This window comes from Chiloscyllium punctatum, chromosome 25, assembly GCF_047496795.1.
Source record: "Chiloscyllium punctatum isolate Juve2018m chromosome 25, sChiPun1.3, whole genome shotgun sequence".
NCBI classification, from domain to species: Eukaryota; Metazoa; Chordata; class Chondrichthyes; order Orectolobiformes; family Hemiscylliidae; genus Chiloscyllium; species Chiloscyllium punctatum.
This window is the reverse complement of record NC_092763.1, coordinates 13,744,208-13,763,734: the sequence shown is the minus strand read 5'-3', so window position 1 is coordinate 13,763,734 and position 19,527 is coordinate 13,744,208. Positions and strand designations below refer to the sequence as shown.

At 41.7% G+C, this 19,527-nt stretch overlaps 1 protein-coding gene across 1 annotated transcript in view; it reads left to right on the top strand.

Moving 5' to 3' along the window:
* The window catches only part of LOC140495641 (5-hydroxytryptamine receptor 2A-like), a 282,481-nt gene extending 267,722 nt beyond the window's left edge, over positions 1–14,759 (top strand). Inside the window, exons 4-5 of the mRNA XM_072594633.1 lie at positions 11,912–12,112; positions 13,797–14,759. Of these exons, the coding sequence (XP_072450734.1) occupies positions 11,912–12,112; positions 13,797–14,617 (1,022 nt within the window). The 3' untranslated portion in view covers positions 14,618–14,759. The remainder of the gene's footprint in view (positions 1–11,911; positions 12,113–13,796) is intronic.
* Positions 14,760–19,527: the final 4,768 nt, after the last annotated feature.

Sequence of the window (19,527 nt, the reverse complement as noted above, 5' to 3'; positions counted from 1 at the left end):
TTCCTACTGTCCTCCAACATACATACAACAACTAGTTAAATGTTCCTCTACTCTGACTTGATCAACTTATGATTTGGAGATTTTAGATTACTTACAGTGTGGAAACAGGCCCTTCGGCCCAACAAGTCCACAGCGACACCTCCGCAGAGCAACCCACCCAGACCTACTCCCCTACACCTAACACTATGGGCAATTTAGCATGGCCAATTCACCTAACCTGCATATTTTTGGACTATGGGAGGAAACCGGAGCACCCAGAGGAAACCCATGCAGACACGGGGAGAATGTGCAAACTCCACACTGACAGTTGCCTGAGGCGGGAATCGAACACTTGTCCCTGGCGCTGTGAGGCAGCAGTGCTAACCACTGTGCCAATGTGCTGCTCCGGTGTTGGACTGGGCTGTACAAAGTTAAAAATCACACAACACCAAGTTATAGTCCAACAGGATTAATTGGAAGCACACTAGCTTTCGGAGTGCTGCTCCTTCATCAGGTGGTTGTGGAGGACACAATTGTAAGGCACAAAATTTATAGCAAAAATTTACAGTGTGATGTAACTGAAATTATACATTGAAAAATACCTTGATTGTTTGTTGAGTCTTTCATCTGTTCAAATACCATGATAGTTTCACTTCTTTCATGTGTAAATCACAAAACCTTTTTTTAAAAGTTGTATTCTCAGGTTAACTGTAACAATTGGTGTTAGCTCGACAATATGTTGAAGGTGTTAGCCCCCTGTGTTTTCTAGGCAAAAGTAAGGACTGCAGATGCTGGAAACCAGAGTTTAGATCAGAGTGGTGCTGGAAAAGCACAGCAGGTCAGGCAGCAACCAAGGAGCAGGAAGATCGACGTTTCGGGCAAAAGCCTTTGATCAGGAATAGAGGCAGGGAAGCCTCCAGGGTGGAGAGATAAATGGGGGAGTGGGCTGGAGAGAAGGTAGCAAAGAGTACAATAGGTGAATGGGGGTGGGGATGGAGGTGATAGGTCAGAGGGGAGGGTGCAGTGGATAGGTGGGAAGGGAGATAGGCAGGTAGGACAGGTCATGATGACAGTGCTGAGCTGGATGGTTGGAACTGAGGTGAGGTGGGGGGAGGGGAAATGAGGAAACTGGTGAAGTCTGCATTGATGCCCTGGGGTTGAAGTGTTCTGAGGTGGAAGATGAGGCGTTCTTCCTCCAGGCATCGAGTGGTGAGGGAGCGGTGGTGGAGGAGACCCAGGACCTGCATGTCCTCGGCAGACTGGGAGGGGGAATTGAAATGTTGGACCATGGGACGGTGGGGTTGATTGGTGCGGGTGTCCCGGACATGTTCCCTGAAGCGCTCTGCTAGGAGGCGTCCAGTCTCCCCAGTGTAGAGGAGACCGCATCGGGAGCAATGGATACAATAAATGTGTTCTCTGCCTATGTCATGATGTTTAAATTGATTCTAATCTAAGAAGTGAGATAACAGAGTTTTACATGAATTCATGCAGTTTTTGAGCAAAGTACAATGTAACTCTGCAAGTACAAATTCACCCCACAAAATATATGTGTGCATGTGGGTCTTTGTGTCTATGTGTGCGTGTGTCTGTCTGTCTGGATGGGTTGGGGGTCGTGAGTGTGAGAGAGAGTGTATATGTGTGTGTAGTGAGTGTAGAGTTTCTTAAGTCTGTGAGGGGGTGCATGTGTGAGTGTGTGTCTGGGGTGGGGGTTGTGAGTGTCTGTGAGACAGAGTGTATGTGTGTGTGCATGAGTGTAGAGTGTTCTAAGCCTCTGAGAGGATGCGTGGGAGAGTGTGCGTCTGTAAGGGTGTGTGTGAGTGTCTGTGTATATATGTGTATGTGTGTGCATAGGACTGCGTGTGTGCGTGTGTGTGTGTGTGTGTGTGTGTGTGTGTGTGTGTATGTGTGTAGGAGTAACTGTGTGTGTATACAGTGCAATGGTGATCACCTGTAGTGTGACATGAACCCAAGGTCCCTGTTGAGGCCCTCCCTATTGGTACCGAACTTAGCTATCAGCCTCTGCTCGGCCACTTTTCGCTGCTGCCTGTCCCAAAGTCCGCCTTGGAGGATGGTCACCCGAAGGTCCGAGGTCGAATGTCCTGGCCTGCTGAAGTGTCCCCCAAATGGGAGGGAACACTCCTGTCTGTTGATTGTTGTGCGGTGTCCATTCATCCGTTGCTGTAGTCTTTGCTCAGTTTCCCCAATGTACCATGCCTCAGGGTATCCTTGCCCGCAACGTATAAGATAGACAACATTGGCTGAGTCGCATGAGTACCTGCCATGTTCAAGGTGGGAGGTGTCCCCACATGTAATGGTGGTATCCATGTCCACACTCTGACACGTCTTGCAGCATCCACCGTGACAGGGTTGTATGGAGTTGTCCTGAGAGCCGGGCAGCTTACTACAAACAATGATCTGTTTGAGGTTTGGTAGTTGTTTAAAGGCAAGTAGTGGAGGTGTGGGGAAGGTCTTGGTGAGGTGCTCATCCTCATTGATAATGTGTTGCAAGAAATGAAAAACATGGCGTAGTTTTTCAGCTCCTGGGAAATACTGAACAACGAAGGGGACCCTGTCGGTTGCAGCACGTGTCTGTCTCCTGAGGAGGTCATTACGGTTCCTTGATGTGGCACGTCGGAACTGGCGGTCAATGAGTTGAGCATCGTACCCCGTTCTAATGGGGGCATCCCTGAGTACTTCCAGTTGCCCGTCACGTACCTCCTCACTGAGCAGATCCGGTGTATGCGTAGGGCTTGTCTATACGGGATGGTTGTTTTAATATGTTTTGGGTGGAAGCTGGAGAAGTGTAGCATTGTGAGGTTGTCTGTGGGTTTGCGGTACAGTGTGGTGCTGAGGTATCCATCCTTATGGAGATGCATGTGTCCAAGAATGAGACAGATAGTCGAGAGTAGTCCATGGTGAGTTTGATGGTGGGATGAAACTTGTTGATGTCACTGTGTAGTTTTATCAGTGACTCCTTGCTATGGGGCCAGAGAAGAAAATATCATCAATATACCTAGTGTATAATGTTGTTTGGAGATTCTGCGTAGAGAAGAAGTCTTGTTCGAACCTGTGCATGAAGATGTTGGCATATTGGAATGCAAATTTGGTCCCCATGGCAGTTCCTTGTGTCTGGATGAAGAACTGGAACTCGTTGTGATCGAGGATAAAGCGGATGAGTTGTAGGATGGTGTTTGGAGATTGGCAGTTGTTGGTGTTGAGTACTGAGGCTGTTGCCGCGATGCCATCCTTGTGGAGGATGCTGGTGTAGAGTGCTGACATGGTCCATTGTGACAAGAAATGTTCCCGGTTTGACTGGTCCGTGGGTGCTCAGTTTCTGTAAGAAATCCGTAGTGTTGTGACAGAAGCTGGTGATCCCCTGTACAATAGGTTTCAAGATGCCTTCAACATAGCCAGAGAGATTCTCACACAGGGTCCCATTGCCCGATACAATGGGACGTCAACAGATAATCAAGGCATTTTTCAATGTATAATTTCAGTTACATCACACTGTGAACTTTTGCTATAAATTCTGTGCCTTACAATGGTGCCCTCCACAACTACCTGATGAAGGAGTGGCACTCCGAAAGCTGGTGTGCTTCCAATTAAACCTGTTGGACTATTACCTGGTTTTGTGTGATTTTTAAACTTTGATCAACTTAGTCCACCTCATTCTCATAAACCAAGTATAGTGGCGAATCACTACTTGTTGGACTTGACACATACTGTTGTAGGCAATTCTCCTGACCATAATTTAAGAATACTTGTCCCTCTTTGCTCTTAGCACCACCCTTTTCCCTGTCCATATTTGAATAATTATTATTCCTTTGTTACATTTACTCTATAATGCATGCACTTTCCTATAATTTCCTTGCACATTTCTTCCTCTGCATCCTTCCCATTAGTTATTGGTCAAGAGATTACACCAAACAATATAATTGTACCATTCTTGTTCATTAGATCTAGCCAAATTGATTCTGTTTTTGAAAACTTTGAGATATTCTTTTCCTCCAGTACTGCAATACTCTCTGAACACAAGGCTGCTGCCTTTCCTTCTTTCCTATCTTTCTTAAACATCTTGTAACCAGGAATATTTAGTATTCAGGCCAACTTGCCCTTAAACCAGGTCTCTGTTATTTCCACAATATCATGATTGTACATGACAGTCTGCACTGTAACTCCTGAAGGAAGGTCCTGCCCGAAACATCAGCTCTCTTGCTCCTTGGATGCTCCTTGGATGTACCATTTCCAGCACCATGCTTCATCAACTTTGTGACTCATATATCATATTTACTGTGTACATGCTGTCACTTTATGTTGTGTAACCCTGATTTAGAATGCTATAATAATGCTGTGAAGAAGGCATATGGTGTACTGGGCTTTATTGGTAGAGGAATTGAGTTCCGGAGTCCTGAGGTCATGTTGCAGTTGTATAAGACTCTGGTGCAGCCTCATCTGGAGTATTGTGTGCAGTTTTGGTCGCCATACTACAGGAAGGATGTGGAGGCATTGGAACGGGTGCAGAGGAGGTTTACCAGGATGTTGCCTGGCATGGTAGGAAGATCATATGAGGAAAGGCTGAGGCACTTGGGACTTTTCTCATTGGAGAAAAGAAGGTTTAGGGGAGATTTGATAGAGGTGTACAAGATGATTAGGGGTTTAGATAGGGTTGACAGTGAGAACCTTTTTCCGCGTATGGAGTCAGCTGTTACTAGGGGACACAGCTTTAAATTAAGGGGTGGTAGGTATAGGACAGATGTTAGGGGTAGATTTTTTTACTCAGCGGGTTGTGAGTTCATGGAATGCCCTGCCAGTAGCAGTGGTGGACTCTCCCTCTTTATGGTCATTTAAGCGGGCATTGGACAAGCATATGGAGGTTATTTGGCTAGTGTAGGTTAGGTAGGCTTCGGTCGGCGCAACATCGAGGGCTGAAGGGCCTGTACTGCGCTGTATTTTTCTATGTTCTATGTTCTATGTTCTAATTTCTCCCTTACTCTGACTCCATCAAACAACTTATGATTCTTTATTGTACCATTAGCTTTGCCTCATCCTGGTATTACTCGATGCTCTTCTCTCCTGGTTCCCACAGCTCTGCAGAATTAGTTTAAAGCCACTATAATAGCACTAGCAAAAAGCCCTTCAAGGAACTCCATTCCACTCCGTTCAGGTGCAGCCCATCTGCTTGTACAGGTACCATCTCCCCCAGAGTGCAAGGGATATGAAGCCCTTTATCCTGTATCAGCTTTCCAGCTACACTGCTGTCATATCCTTATATTTTTTCACTCAAGTGAGAATGTCATTGGCCAAAGATGGAGATCAGAGGTCAACGTAATAATTTTTTTTTCACTCAGAACATATTGGAATCTGTAACATTTTGTCTGAAAAGCTAGTGGAAGGCATTTTCACAAAAAAAAACTTTGAGAGTTTCTAAGCATGAGAAACTTGAAGGTTGACACACAAAAAGTGGCTGTAAGCTGTTTCAAAGTGATAGATTGTCCAACTGTTTTCCTTCTGCGCTGTAAATTTCTATGGATCTATCGTTATGAGATTTGTACCTGTAGCCTTGAGCACCAGCCAATTAATACACTTGCCGAACCATGTTCAGTTATTGCAGAAGTTATAGCATGGAAGGACACCAGTGAGCTTTAGCTGGACTGAACAATCCCTGAACTATCCCTTTCTCAAGCCAGCTCATTGGAGCTAAGAACATTGTGTCAGCATTCAAGTCAGATGGTGAAATATGAAACAAGACACAAATCGTTTTCATTTTCGTCAGTTTACTTATTGACAGGATGCAGTGTTACAGATTTCTGCAGCCTAAATATTAACACAGAATCCCAGTTGACTCTTTATGTTAACGATCATCTCTTTATTCTATCTCTGTGCCTGCCCTGTTCTAGATTTTCCATTCAGGGGAAACAACCACTCAATGTCTATCTTAGCAAGCTTTTTCCAGATCTTAGATGTTTCAATGAGATGGAGATTAGATTCCCTACAGTATGGAAACAGGCCCTTCAGCCCAACACCGAGATCATGCACTATTCTTCCATCGATCTTTCCTCCATCTTGTTGTTGGACGATTGGATTTCCATTGGATTGGATTCAAATGAGTGAGGTAATACTGCGGTTTGCCATTGCCTCCAGAGCACTGACTGATAAGGAGACTCATCAGCGCTCACTACCTACCATCAAATGCATTGGAAGGATTTAGAAGATGTTAATGAGCCTGTTTGGCCACATTGTAAACATATCCTCTGTAGTCAACAAGTTTCTGGTGTGGGATTCAAAACCAGAACATGAACAGGGTCACGCCTGCAGTGAGAGAAGATCTTCTTTGATTTGCTTTAGCTGTGCCCACGGGCCTTCATTAAATAATATCCATCGCTTCTGTTATCTTTAACAACATAGCCATTAGTATACTGCCTCTGGGAACAGAGCAGGAACATTTTACTTTGAAAATAAATGGAATACAATTTATACCACAGTTAAAGTGACATTTCTTTAGCTTTTTTTTGGGAACAGAAAATATGCTGGATTCTGAATGGCACACAACATTTTGTAGAAAATGAGTGAAAGTTGACAATGAATAATTACCTTGAATGCTTTTCTGATTAGATTGGCCAAAGTACCTCTTTGACAAAACAGAAGGCCAGCAACTCACAAGTAAATATAACCTGTAATATTATGCTTTAATATTTACTTCTAATATCTTTCAATGAAACATTTCAAATGTCTTGGTTTCCATTGAGGTTAGAGTTTATTTTACACCTACATTCCACAATATTACAACTCGTATTGGTGAATGGCTATTGTAAATGACAAGATTCTAGACCATAATCCTTACTTTAATATTCTTAAAGCATGATTATTATAAAGCAATGATCTTCATCAAACAAATTGGACAGATTGATAGTTACCATGTCTGGGAGGAGATGACTGTGTCTGTCATCTTCATATCCTAGGGGCATCCTTTCAGCTAAGCTGCTGTCTTTCTATTTAAAGTCTGAAAAGTAAAACTTGTGTGACTTCCACTATATCTGTTCATATGATTAATTAGCTGAAATGAGTTACAAAATAAACCATTAAAGGGTGAAATTAATAAACTAATGAAATCCCCTTATAATGCTACAAAGACTGATGCTTGATCATCATTTGCTGTACTGTTCTCATAGTTACCTCCATCTTTCTAGGAAGTGTACCACTTCCCCCGTTATTTATCTAAACCCTTTTCTTAATTTGATATAGTATACAAGATAATTTTTGTACCAAACACTTCCAATCAGCAGCCTCCTTTCTCACAGTTAAATGTTGTGGTTCAGGGATGTTTTTTATTCATCTGTCTGGCTAGGCCAACATTTATTGCCCATCTCTAATTGCCCTTGAAGAGGTCAGGGTGAGCCAGCATTCTGAATCTCTCCAGTTTAAATGGTAGAGTTGCACCATAGTATTGTTATGAAGGAAGTTCCAGGATATCGATGTAGCACAGTGAAGAGATTGTGATATAGTTCCAAGACAGAGCAGAGTGTTGCTTGGAGGGGAACATGCAGCTGGTGATGTTTCTCTGTGTCCAATGCCTTTGTCCTTCTAGGTAAAACATAGAACATAGAGTAGTACAGCACAGGTACGGGCTGTTTGGCCCATGATGTTATGCCGAACATGATGCCAAATTAAGCTAATCCTTTCTCCCTGCCCTTGGTCCATATCTTTCCATTCTTGGCACATTCATGTGCTTTTCTAAATGCCCCTTTCATATCTGCCTCCACCACCACCATTAGCAGTGTGTTCCAGACTCCTACCACTCTATGTAACAAATTTTGCTCCTCACATCTCCTTTGAACTTACTCCCTCTCATCTTAAATGCATGCTCCCTAGTATCAGACATTTCACATCTGGGAGAAAGAATCTGATCGTCAACCCTATCTATGCATCTCATAATTTTATAGGCTTCCATGTAGAGTCCCCCTAGAGAAAACAACCAGAGTTTTTCTAGCCTCTCCTTATAGCTCATTATCCTCTAACTCAGGCAGCATCTTGGTAAACCTCTTCAGTACCATCTCCAAAGTGTCCACATCCTTCCTGTAAGGTGGCAACCAGAATTAATCATGATACTCCATATGTGGCCTAACCAAAAACTTATAAAGCTGCAACATGATATTCTGACTCTTGAAATGGTAGATGGTAGTATTAGAATTAGAATTAGGTTTCATTGTCACATGTACAGGAATACATGAGTGCAGTGAAAAGTGTACAAAGTGACCATTTCCAGCACCATCTCAGGTACAAAGGTGCCGAGGTACAAAATCTTAGGTACAAATTAGAGAAAAAAGAAATAAATTGCAACTTCAGTGTTACAGTTGTTCTAAAACAGAGAAAGTGAGAAAAAAAAGAATAAAAGCAGATGGAGCAGATGAGTCTGTGCTGGGCTTCACCTTGAAGCCAGGAGTTTGAGAGAGAACAGGCTGACAAAGAAATCTTGGTGAGTTGCTGCAGTGCATCTTGGGAATGGTACAGATTGCTGCCATTGTGCATCAGTTGTAGAGGGAATGAATATTGAAGATGGTGGATGGGATGCCAGTCATATGAGATGCTTTGTCATGGCTTTTTTAAGCATCCTGGGGGTTGTTGGAGCTGTACCGAACCAGGCAAGAGGAGAAAATTCCTTTACACTCCTGACTTGGAATCATGGATATGCTTTGAAGAGTCAAGACGCGGTTTATTCACTGCAGAATTGTCAGCCTCTGACCTGCTTTTACATCCACTGTATTTATATCACTGGTCAAGTTCAGTTTCTGGTCAAAATTAACGTCACTGACCACCCACCACCCCAACCTAAGATCTTAAGAAAGGAGGATTTCATCGATGATGATGCCATTGTATGTCAAGGGTGGGGGATTGTTGGCTAGATTGTCTCTGCCTTAGGATAGTCATTACCTGGCATTGGATATGCCAGGATATGCCCTGTTGATACTTTTTGCTGAAAAGCCATCTACTTGTCACACATCTCCTGCCTCCCTGTGAACCTGGATAAAGAAATAGCGTATAAATTACCACACTATCTCACATTCATATTCATACACTGAACATATTGGTATGCCAGGGTATTGCTTCTTTCAAAAATACTAACCAGACTGCCTAAGGTTACCAAACCTCAAGGACTGGTCCTAAGTCTCTGTAGATTGAAGATTAATCGCCTGGAGTCTAGGAAAACCAGGAAGAAAATCCAAAGGCCTTTAAAATAAAGGGAGAAAAATCTGTTTGACTGACTGTCAATAATTTCACACTCAGAGATTATTCATTTCCCAACTGGTATGGAAGACCATGCAACTTGAGGGAAGGACATGTCAGGTGGCCAATACCAGCAGAATGGGGGAGGGGATGGGTCTGGCCACGTGTCAAAGTCTCCCAGAAGTCTCCCAAGTACAGCTGGTGACCCAAGGTTGTTGTAGTAGATCATCTATAAATCAAGGATGACTGGACACAGTCCTTTAATTTTGCAACTCTTAATTTCTGTAATAAAGATGATTGTATGTAACATAGAGATAATCAGCCTTTATGAATACATTGTCTGATTTTCTAACTGACATAAATGCCTGAGAATTTTATCTACTTCATTCTGAGTAAGCACACGTATTGTTTAGTGTTAACTGTTGAAACTACTTTGATTCTAGTTAATATCACTTTAAATGAAAATATCAGAAGGTTCCAAAAGATACGCTAGTCTTAACTTTTCCCCGCATTATAAGTGTAACCCTGATGAGGGCTTTTCCATGAAAGATTATTGATAGAAGTACTGATGGCTTGAAAAATAAGAATTGTTTTTGATAGCAGACTCGAAGTTGAAAAACAATCTCCCTGTTGTTGATTAATCGAACAGGAAGCAATAGGAGAAAATTAGGCAAAGGTCCAGTAAACCATTGTATTTTTACCTTTTATTTGAAATCAAATGCAATGCTTCAAACCAAATAAATTCAAATAAACACCAAGAGGCAACTGTAACCATTTTTCTCTGAATAGTTCTGCTGACTCCATTGCATTCACATATTAAGTAGCACAGTTTTATCTGTCCACTGCAAATTCTTTTTCCTGGAATTGAGCAGTTCCTAAGTGGTTCCATTTCTTGGTGACAGATCATCACATCAGTAAATCAGCAAATTCCTTGCTTCTGTGCTGGCTATTTCAAGAACCGACATCAATTGAGCTCAAAACTGAACTGAATTTATCACCAGCAAATAATACTACAGTTTGCATACAGGGTGGCACCTACAATTCACACAATGATGAATTTTGGATATTGGCTATGCTGAAATGAAAAGCTCAAATTAATTATCCAAAGAGGAGTTTAATACAGCAATCATGATGAATAGGATTTGTGAGTGCATTACCCTTGAAAATTGCAAGGATATTTTTCTGCTGCTCTTCAGATTTCTGTGGCAAGTTGCATTATCATTTTGAGTCTTGCATTGCCAGAAAACCTTTGTCAACTACATTTTGCAGACTGGAGCTTCCTATGTTTGAGGTGCCACCCTGTCACAATTTCATTGATGTTAATTCCTGCTTTCATATTCACTTACTCCTTTGCTACATCTCTACTCCATCTTTCTCATCCGGTTCTCTGCTTCTCCCCACTCCCGTCCATTCCCAGCCTTCATTCTCCTTCCTCCTCTTCATGTCCCATCATTATAGTCCATCTCCAATCTGCATGTTATGATCACTGGTTAATCAGTGTAGCTGCTTCCTCTGAACTCTATTTCTTTCTGTCTATTTTGATTTCTACAAGTGACTTAACATTGAATCCACCCATGATAACCCACTTTCCCATTTCCTTTCTTTGTTTCTTTCATGTCTTATGAAAAATCATTGATCACATTGTCTATATTCATTGGAGTTTCGAAGAATGAGGTGGTCTTATTGATACATACAGAGTTCTGATGGGGTATGACAGGCTAGATGGTGAATTCCCTTTCCTGGAGGATCTAGAACTAGGAGACACGGCTTATAAATAAGGGGTGTCCTTAATGCAAGATGAAAAGGATTCACTTCTTTCCTCAGGCTATTAATCTTTGAAGTTCTTCTTCTACCCCAGAAAGCTGGGGGAGATGTTGAATATATTCAAGACTGACCACAACAGATGTCTGATGTAGAAGGCAGTGAAGCATTATGGCAGACCAGCAGGAAAGTGGATGAAAGATTAGCCATGATCGTAATAAATAAAGGGGTGGGCTTGATGGAGCCAACAGCCTGCTCCTAGTTCTTTTTTATGAATTTAGGATTATAATTCTAAAAGGGTGAGGCGTGTTATTCACCAACTTCCCTTTTGTCCTCATTATGCTGTTATTAGGTAACTCTTCCAACAACTTGGAGAACCAAATGTTTCAGAGTTAAATGCTGCAGGGATTGTTTAATTTATTAGACACAATGATATACTCAAGTTTTGAGTCAAGTTATGAACATTAAAGTAAAGAAACAGTCATTAATACCACCCTTTATAAACAAAGACTTGAACAGAATAGACAGGTCTTCCTGTTATGATTTCCTGATATATGTCCGTCTACAGTGAGGCCAGTGCAGTTTAACAGTTTATTATGTCCCTGAATTCTGAGCTTACCTTTGTGTTTTCTAGCAATTGCTTTCATAACAAAGGCTCTAGTAAACAAAGCACATACTTTGAAAATAAAATTCTGTGTTTCAGCAGAATGCACCACTGCAGAATGTTCAAATCTTAGGAAGACACTGAAAGGATTCCAGTGATTGATTGTTGGGGACAGTTACAACAAGACAATTCTTACCCTATACCACCTACCTCGGAAGAACTGCACCCTCAACCATATGTTATTTGTGAGAGATTAGGGACTCTGGAGAGAAAATCAAAGGGTTATTGAGATATATATATATATATATATAATTCAATTTCTAACCTGAATAGTTTATGTTTCAGACAATATCTGGCCTTTCCCAGAAAAGTTGTGTCCCATCTGGATTTACCTGGATGTTCTCTTTTCTACTGCATCCATCATGCATCTGTGTGCAATTTCACTGGACCGTTACATTGGAATACGGAATCCTATTGAGCACAGTCGCTTCAACTCACGAACCAAAGCTATTATCAAACTAGCTGCAGTCTGGACCATTTCAATTGGTAAGTACTGCACCTGCTTTGAGCCCATATTGTATAGAATAAGATGCGTGACTGAATCATTTATTTGGTGACAACAATTTCTCCCTTCGCACTCCATTAAATGGAGCTTCAGAAGATCATAGTGAGAATCCTAAATGCTACCTTTTCTTGTCTTCTCTCCATAAGTACAGCCAATTAATTTAGCTGTTCATTTGTAAAGCCAAATACACAGATAATAGAAGTAGGATTGGCCATGCGACCCTATGAGCCGACTCTGCCTTTGATCATGGCTGATCATTCAACTCAGTATCCTATTCCCGCTTTCTCCACATGCCTTTTGATCCCTTGGCTTTAAGAACTATATCTAACTCCTTCAAAACATTTAAAGCTTTGGTTTCAACCACTTTCTGTGGTAGAGAATTTCACAGGCTTACTACTCTCCAGGTGAAGAACTCTCTCTTCATCTCAATCCTAAATGGCCTACCCCGTATCCTGAAACTGTGACCTGTTCTGGACACCCTGGTCATTGGGAGCATCTTTCCTGTAGTTTTCCTGTCTAGCTCTGTTAGAATATTATAGGTTTCTATGAGATATCCCCCCCCCCAACATCATTCTCACTCTAATAACCGCACGCAATATGTCAGGTGTAGTCCATCAAGTCCCTGCTCTTGTCCTCAAATCCTGTCACTATGAAGACCAACATGACATTTGCCTTCCTAACTGCCTGCTGCACATGCTTACTTTCTCCAACTGGTGTACAAGGATATCCATATCTCATTGCACCTCTCCTTTCCCAGTCTATCCCCATTCACATTATAATCTGCCTACCTGTGTTTGCTACCAAGTTGGACAATGTGACATTTATCCACATTATATATCATTTGCCAAGCCCTTGCCAAGTTCTTCAACTTGTCCTCAACAACATGTAAAGCATTTTCTTTCTTTGGTACATCAATCAAAACCTCAGAAGACTAAGAGTTATTGCTCTCGTGTGGAAATACATTTGGAAACTTAAGGAGCTTATCAGAGACATTCCATTTAGGGAATACTTATAACTTTAAAAATGTTCACATTGACAATTTGTCTTTAGCAGCAAACAACTGTTATTCTAACACTTTTCCAGCATAAAGGAGTCCAACACCATTAAAATTAGCCAAGTAAATTCAATGGGTAAGGGAAAGTCTGGTATGTCTACGTAGCTAGTGAAATATAAAGGGATTCAAAACAGCAATTTCCACAAAGTTGTGACTTTAAGGAGGAAACCGTTTGCAAGTGATTAGATTTTGATGACAAACTTGGATGATGGAACAAATAAGACAAGAGTAGCAATGACTTCTTGTTTAAATTAGATTAGATTGGATTCCCTTTTGGATGATTATTTTTGATAGAAATAATGTGCAAGGATATTGGGAAAAACAGAAGATTGGCAGAAGGCAATGATTTCCACTTGAAAAGCATATTGGGCGAAATGACCTCCTCCTGTGTTAAAAGTCACACAACACCAGGTTATAGTCCAACATGTTTAATTGGAAGCACACTAGCTTTCGGAGTGACGCTCCTTCATCAGGTGCTCCTGTGTTGTTCCACTTCTTTGATTGTTGTCTCAATCCTGCATGACTTATCTCCTCTTGTTCCTAGTTTAGTTAATTAAGTTTGTTTTAAGTATCTTACAACTTCATAATCTCTTTGAAACAATTTCTTACAGGCATTTCGATGCCAATCCCTGTCATCGGCATTCAAGATGAATCAAGAGTTTTCATTGACAAGAGCTGCGTTATTAATGATGAAAGCTTCGTCCTTGTGGGTTCCTTTGTAGCATTCTTTGTTCCACTGATTATAATGGTCTTCACGTATTGCCTGACCATCCAGGTACTGCAAAAACAGATCCGTGTGTTTTTAGGTGACCAAAAACAAAAGCGAACAAGCTTGCATGTCTTTAAAAAGGACAACTTAGGGGAAAATGCAACAGTGATACAAAGATCAGAGACACCAGATGTAAGTCCAAAGCCACCACTAAGCAAGGAATCTCGGCTCTTCCGGAAAGGAACCATGCATTCGATAAACAATGAACAGAGGGCTTCCAAAGTTCTTGGAATTGTCTTCTTTTTGTTTGTTGTCATGTGGTGCCCATTCTTCATCACCAACGTCATGTCTGTTATCTGCAAGGATTCTTGCAATAAAGTCATCATTGGAGAGCTGCTCAATGTGTTTGTCTGGATTGGTTATACCTCATCCGGTGTCAATCCCCTAGTTTACACACTCTTTAATGGGACCTACCGCCGAGCTTTTTCCCACTATATTCGTTGCCATTACAGTATCAGAAGAACCAGAAATCACTTCACAATCATTGCTTCCACATCAGCAATATATGAGAGAAATTTGGAAATGACTACCATGAACAATGGAAATAAAGCTGTGAGTAATGAACTGAAAGTCCCTGAAGAAAATCTACATGCAACGTTAGGATCGACGGAGTCTTCTGTAGACAACTGCATTATTATCAGTGAAAAAGTTAGCTGTGTGTAATTTTGGGCCTAAGATACCATTAGTGTGTTGTGTGTGGCCTAGGATACTAGGCCATGAGTTGCATGTAATGTGATGCCAACCTTTCCTCAGTTTTTAACCGTGATAGACCAATCATGCTAGGCCGCAGACACAATTAAACCACTGTAACAAATATAAATATATATATATCTATGTCAGAAAATGTTTATTGCCCAATTGAAAGATTTGAAACATTGTTGCTATGTGAAAAATATATTTCTAGGGTGTCTATCATGTCTACAATATAGAGATGTATTCTCTATTTGTCTGACATTCCCAACATGTACTTGTTTTTCCAATATTACAAAGAGGGGCTGACTACCTCTGCAGGTTGACTGGACTACACTGAAGTTCTCCATCAACCTAAGATTGTACAATACCATTTCAGAAATCTGAAATAAAAACAGGAAACACCGGAGGTGCTCAGTATCTGTGGAGAGAAACACGGAGTTAATGCTTCGGGATGATGACTTCTCATCAGAACTGGGAAAAGTTAGAGACATAACAGGTTTCAAGCAAATACTGAGGCCTACTCCATATTTTACTGTTGTTTGGGTCTAAAGGCGAATGCAGCGATTTTAGATCATCACTTGCATTCTTCCAGACTACAGATGCCAATAATTACTTCCCTTTATCTATTGTCATATTAACTTCTTGTTGTCTGACAGTGTCATTCGTTTCGTAACTAAATTTCTATCCTATCCTATTACACATCTCTGTTTTTCTTCCCCTCATGCACTATTGTGCTTTTCTGCCTCTGCACTTTCTGTTGGTTCTCGAACATGTTCCAGTTCCGATGAGAAGCCTGAAACCTGAAAGCTTGATGGGGCGGTGTGGGAGTAAATTTCCAAAGTCATGCTGGGTTGGGTTGTCTCGCTAATGTTCAGGCCTCAGGGCAATATGGCTGGTTGCGCGTCAAAGTGGCAGCAGGATCACAACCAGCAGAGAACTGAGGCAATAATTGATCTACTGAGCAGCTACTTATTTACGAGGCTGAGATTTTGCCTGGTTCGCATGGCACCTCTGCTTGGTCTTCAACTCTCCTCACCATAGTGGAGTGAAAATAGAATGGGAGGTCAGGGCAGCCTGAAGACAGGGTGGCATTTCACTTTTTGCAGGTTCAACCTTGTAATACTTGGGCCTTCCACCCACAAAGACTTGAAAATGGATTTCCTAAACTCTGCAGAGGAATCCCTTGTTGGACCCAGGGCTGGAGGAATTGTTTGTCAGTCACAGAATAAGAATCACCTCTCCGTGTTGTGCTGGCTTCATCTTCTCAAGGCAGATTAACAAGTCAATTTTTGGGTTGGCATGGTGGCTCAAGTGGTTAGCACTGCTGCCTCACAATGCCAGGGACCCAGGGTTTGATTCCAGTCTTTGGCGTCTATCTGTGTGGAGCCTGCATATTCTCCCCCTGCTCATGCAAGTTTCCTCCCACAGACCAAAGATGTGTAGGATAGGTGGATTAGCAATGCTAACTTGCCCATAGTGTCCAGGGATGTGCAGACTAAGTGGTTGAGATATGGTAAAAGCCCCCCTTTGGGGTTACAGGGATTAGGTGGGATGCTATTTGCAGGGTCGGTATAGACACGATAGGCTGAATGACCTCTTTCTTCACTGTGGGAAATCTATGATTCAATGAACACCATATGACCTTCACATAGGGGCTGCTTTCCAGCCACTGTCTCAGGCACTTTGGATTTAACTGTACACTCCACTTACCTGTCCTTTACTGGCTGTCAAACAAAGTGGTGACCAACTTAGTTGATCCTTGATTTCTTGGAAGTTCCCTCAGGCAGGCAGCCAGTCGTAGGTCTCTCAAAACTTAATATCTTAGAGTTTTTAAAGAGCATTAGATACCACCCATCAACTCTGCTTCAAACTCCACAGATGCTGCTTGATGTGTTGAGTATTTCTGTTTTTTTTTAATGCACTTAGGTACCATGATTGACCAGTTGTCAGTTGGCATGAAGTCTCTTGTTGTTTTTGTAATCCTGGATTGTCTCAGAAATGCTCTTTTCTAACTTTTGTAACTGTTTAAAAACACAATTTTGGGAGAATATCGACATGCAGAATTAGCTTGTTCTGAAGTCAGTCTTCTCCCTCTAAAGTTTCCTTCCTCTTCTCCAGCAGGATTTAGTATGAAGAATGAAGGGGACAATCTTCAAAAGACACTTAATCAGAAGCCTCACGCAATCCTTACACAAGTTTATGGCGCAAGGGATTGGGGAAGTGATACATTAGCATGGAGAGAGGATTGGTTTGTAGACAGAAGTAAAAAATGGATGATATTCTGGATGGCAGGCTGTAGCTAGTAGAATGCCAGTGCTTGGGTCTTATTTATTTGCAATCTAATTGAAGTCTTAGACAAGGAACCATTGTAATATGCCCAGGTTTATTGATGCTACAGGTCAAGCAATTGTGTAACAAAGATTGAATATAATATGAGTAAGTGTAAAATTGTCCTCTATTTATGTTATTGTAAATCACCTATAGCTACCTTAACAATATTTCCTTTCATACAGCTCTCTTTAAGGATACTATTCCAGTTCCCCAAGCTTCTCCAACCGTTTTGCATCCATTCTGATGATGCAAGCTTCGACACCAGCACTTCTAATGCTCCTCCTTCTTCTTTTACTGAGGTTTCCCCCCAACCTATTGTCAACAAGGTCTGCAATCCTACCTCCTCTGTTTCATACGTATCTGCTCTCAGCCCTCCCCTCCCAGCCAGGACACAAGAGAGGCTGTTCCTGATCCTCGGCAGCCTCTTAATTCAATGGTACCAACAGCAATCATATCTACCCCTGCCTTGTCCTTTCAATGACTGTTTGTTTCTATGTACCATCCTGATACACTCCTGTTCCCCTCCAAAACCCTTACATCTTTCCTATGGCCACATTCCAAACACCAGATATGCAAGAAATGTCTTTGTACTTCCTATCTTCTAATTGTCCGAGGACAATAAGACAATAAGACCACAAGATATCTTAGCAAAATTAGGCCAGTCAATCCATTGAATATGCTCTGTCATCCAGTCATGGTTTCTCAACCCCATTTTCCTGCCTTCTCCCCAAAACCCCTGATCCCCTAACTCATCAAAAACCCATCTATCTTTGTCTTAAAGATACTCACTGACTTGGCCTTCACAACCCTTTGCGGCAATGAGTTCCACAGATTCACCACTCTCTGGCTGAAGAAATTCCTCCTCATCTCCATTCTAAAGGGTCATCCCTTCACTTTTAGGCTGTGCCTTGAGGTCTTAGTCTCTCCTACTATTGCAAACATCTTCTCCACATCCACCCTATCCAGTCTTCTCAGTAATCAGATCCCCCTTCATCCTTCTAAACTCTGTGGAGTACAGATGTAGGGTCTTTAACCACTCTTCATCGAGCAAGCCCTTAATTCTGAGGATCATTCTTGTGAACCTCCTCCAAGGCCAGCACATCCTCCCAAGACACTTTCCAATAAAAACAGCAATTTATTGGTTGGTACTTCTTTCCACTCAGTCTACTCTCACTGCTCAGAATACTGTCTCTTCTACACTGGGAAAACCAAGTGAAGTCTGGGTGAACACTCCTATTCCTTCGGTAAGCATGACCAACACCCCCCCACCCCCCACCCCACCCCCCCCCCCCCCCCCCCCCCCCTCAAAAGTCTCTGGTATCTTGTCATTATAAGTCTCCACCTCTGTCCTCAGTCTTCTACAATGCTCCTATGAAGGTCAATTGAAGCTTGAGTAATAGCATCCCATCTTTTGATCAACTACATTACAGTTTTATAGACTCAACATTGAGTTCAACACTTTCTTTACTTGTCTGATGAATACTTCTTTTCATCCAGTCCCACCAAATCATTCATCATTTAATCTCTCATTGCAGGTCTTTTGTTCTTTTTCCATCTCTAGATTTCTTAAAGCTTTTTGAACCTTTTTTAAAAACATTCGCAATATCCACAGTATTTTGCTTTCTTTGTGTGAAATTACCTAATTTGGAAGGAAAGATGGGAAAACTGAACATTTGTAAGGGGAAAGACATTAGTATTCAGAGCAATTTGTAGTTCCTTGCATAGCAAACACCTTAACACAGCCACAGCAAGCAATGACATATAAGCCTTTATTGCAAGGACTTTGGCGTATATGAGGAAGGAAGATTTGCCTTAACTATATACACCATAGCACACTCAGTGTATTGTGCGCACTTTCAGTCTCCTTATTATAAAAGAATGTACTTCATTTAGAAAGTGTGAAACAGAAGTTTATTTGATTGATTCCTGGGATTAAAGGGCTGTTCTGTGAGGACAGATTGAGTAGAAAGGTCCTCTGTTCATTGCAATTTAGACGAAGAGATGCATAAAATTCTAAGTGTATTTATTAAGTTGTTGAGAGGCTGTTTCTTCTGGCCGTCACATCTGAAGCTCTAGTTTATAGACTCAGGATAAAGGGTCCAGCAATTAGGATTAGCATTAGGGAACTTTCTTTTCAGTCAGACTGTGGTGAATCTTTGGAAATCTATGCCACACAGGATTATAGATGCTAAATGATGGCATTTATTCAGGCAATAGGAAATCAATGAATATGGAAATGGTTGATGTAGCAAATCAGCTATTACCTTATTGGAGCATGATTGAGGGGCCATATGGCCTAATCCAGTTCCTATTTCTTATGATCATGGAATCTTGCACCTATTCTTCAGTATCTCTAACATTTCTTTGTTATGTGTGAGCTCTGTAGTGTGCACTGACATAGTTTCCACCATGGGTACAAACCCAGTCCTCATTCTCACCCAAGATCTGAGCATGCTCATTCTGCAGTGTAACTGGGACACATAATTCAGCCTGATCCATTCTGCGCCTGCCCCAGATCCATTGCACATAGCCCAATGGATAGAGTCATT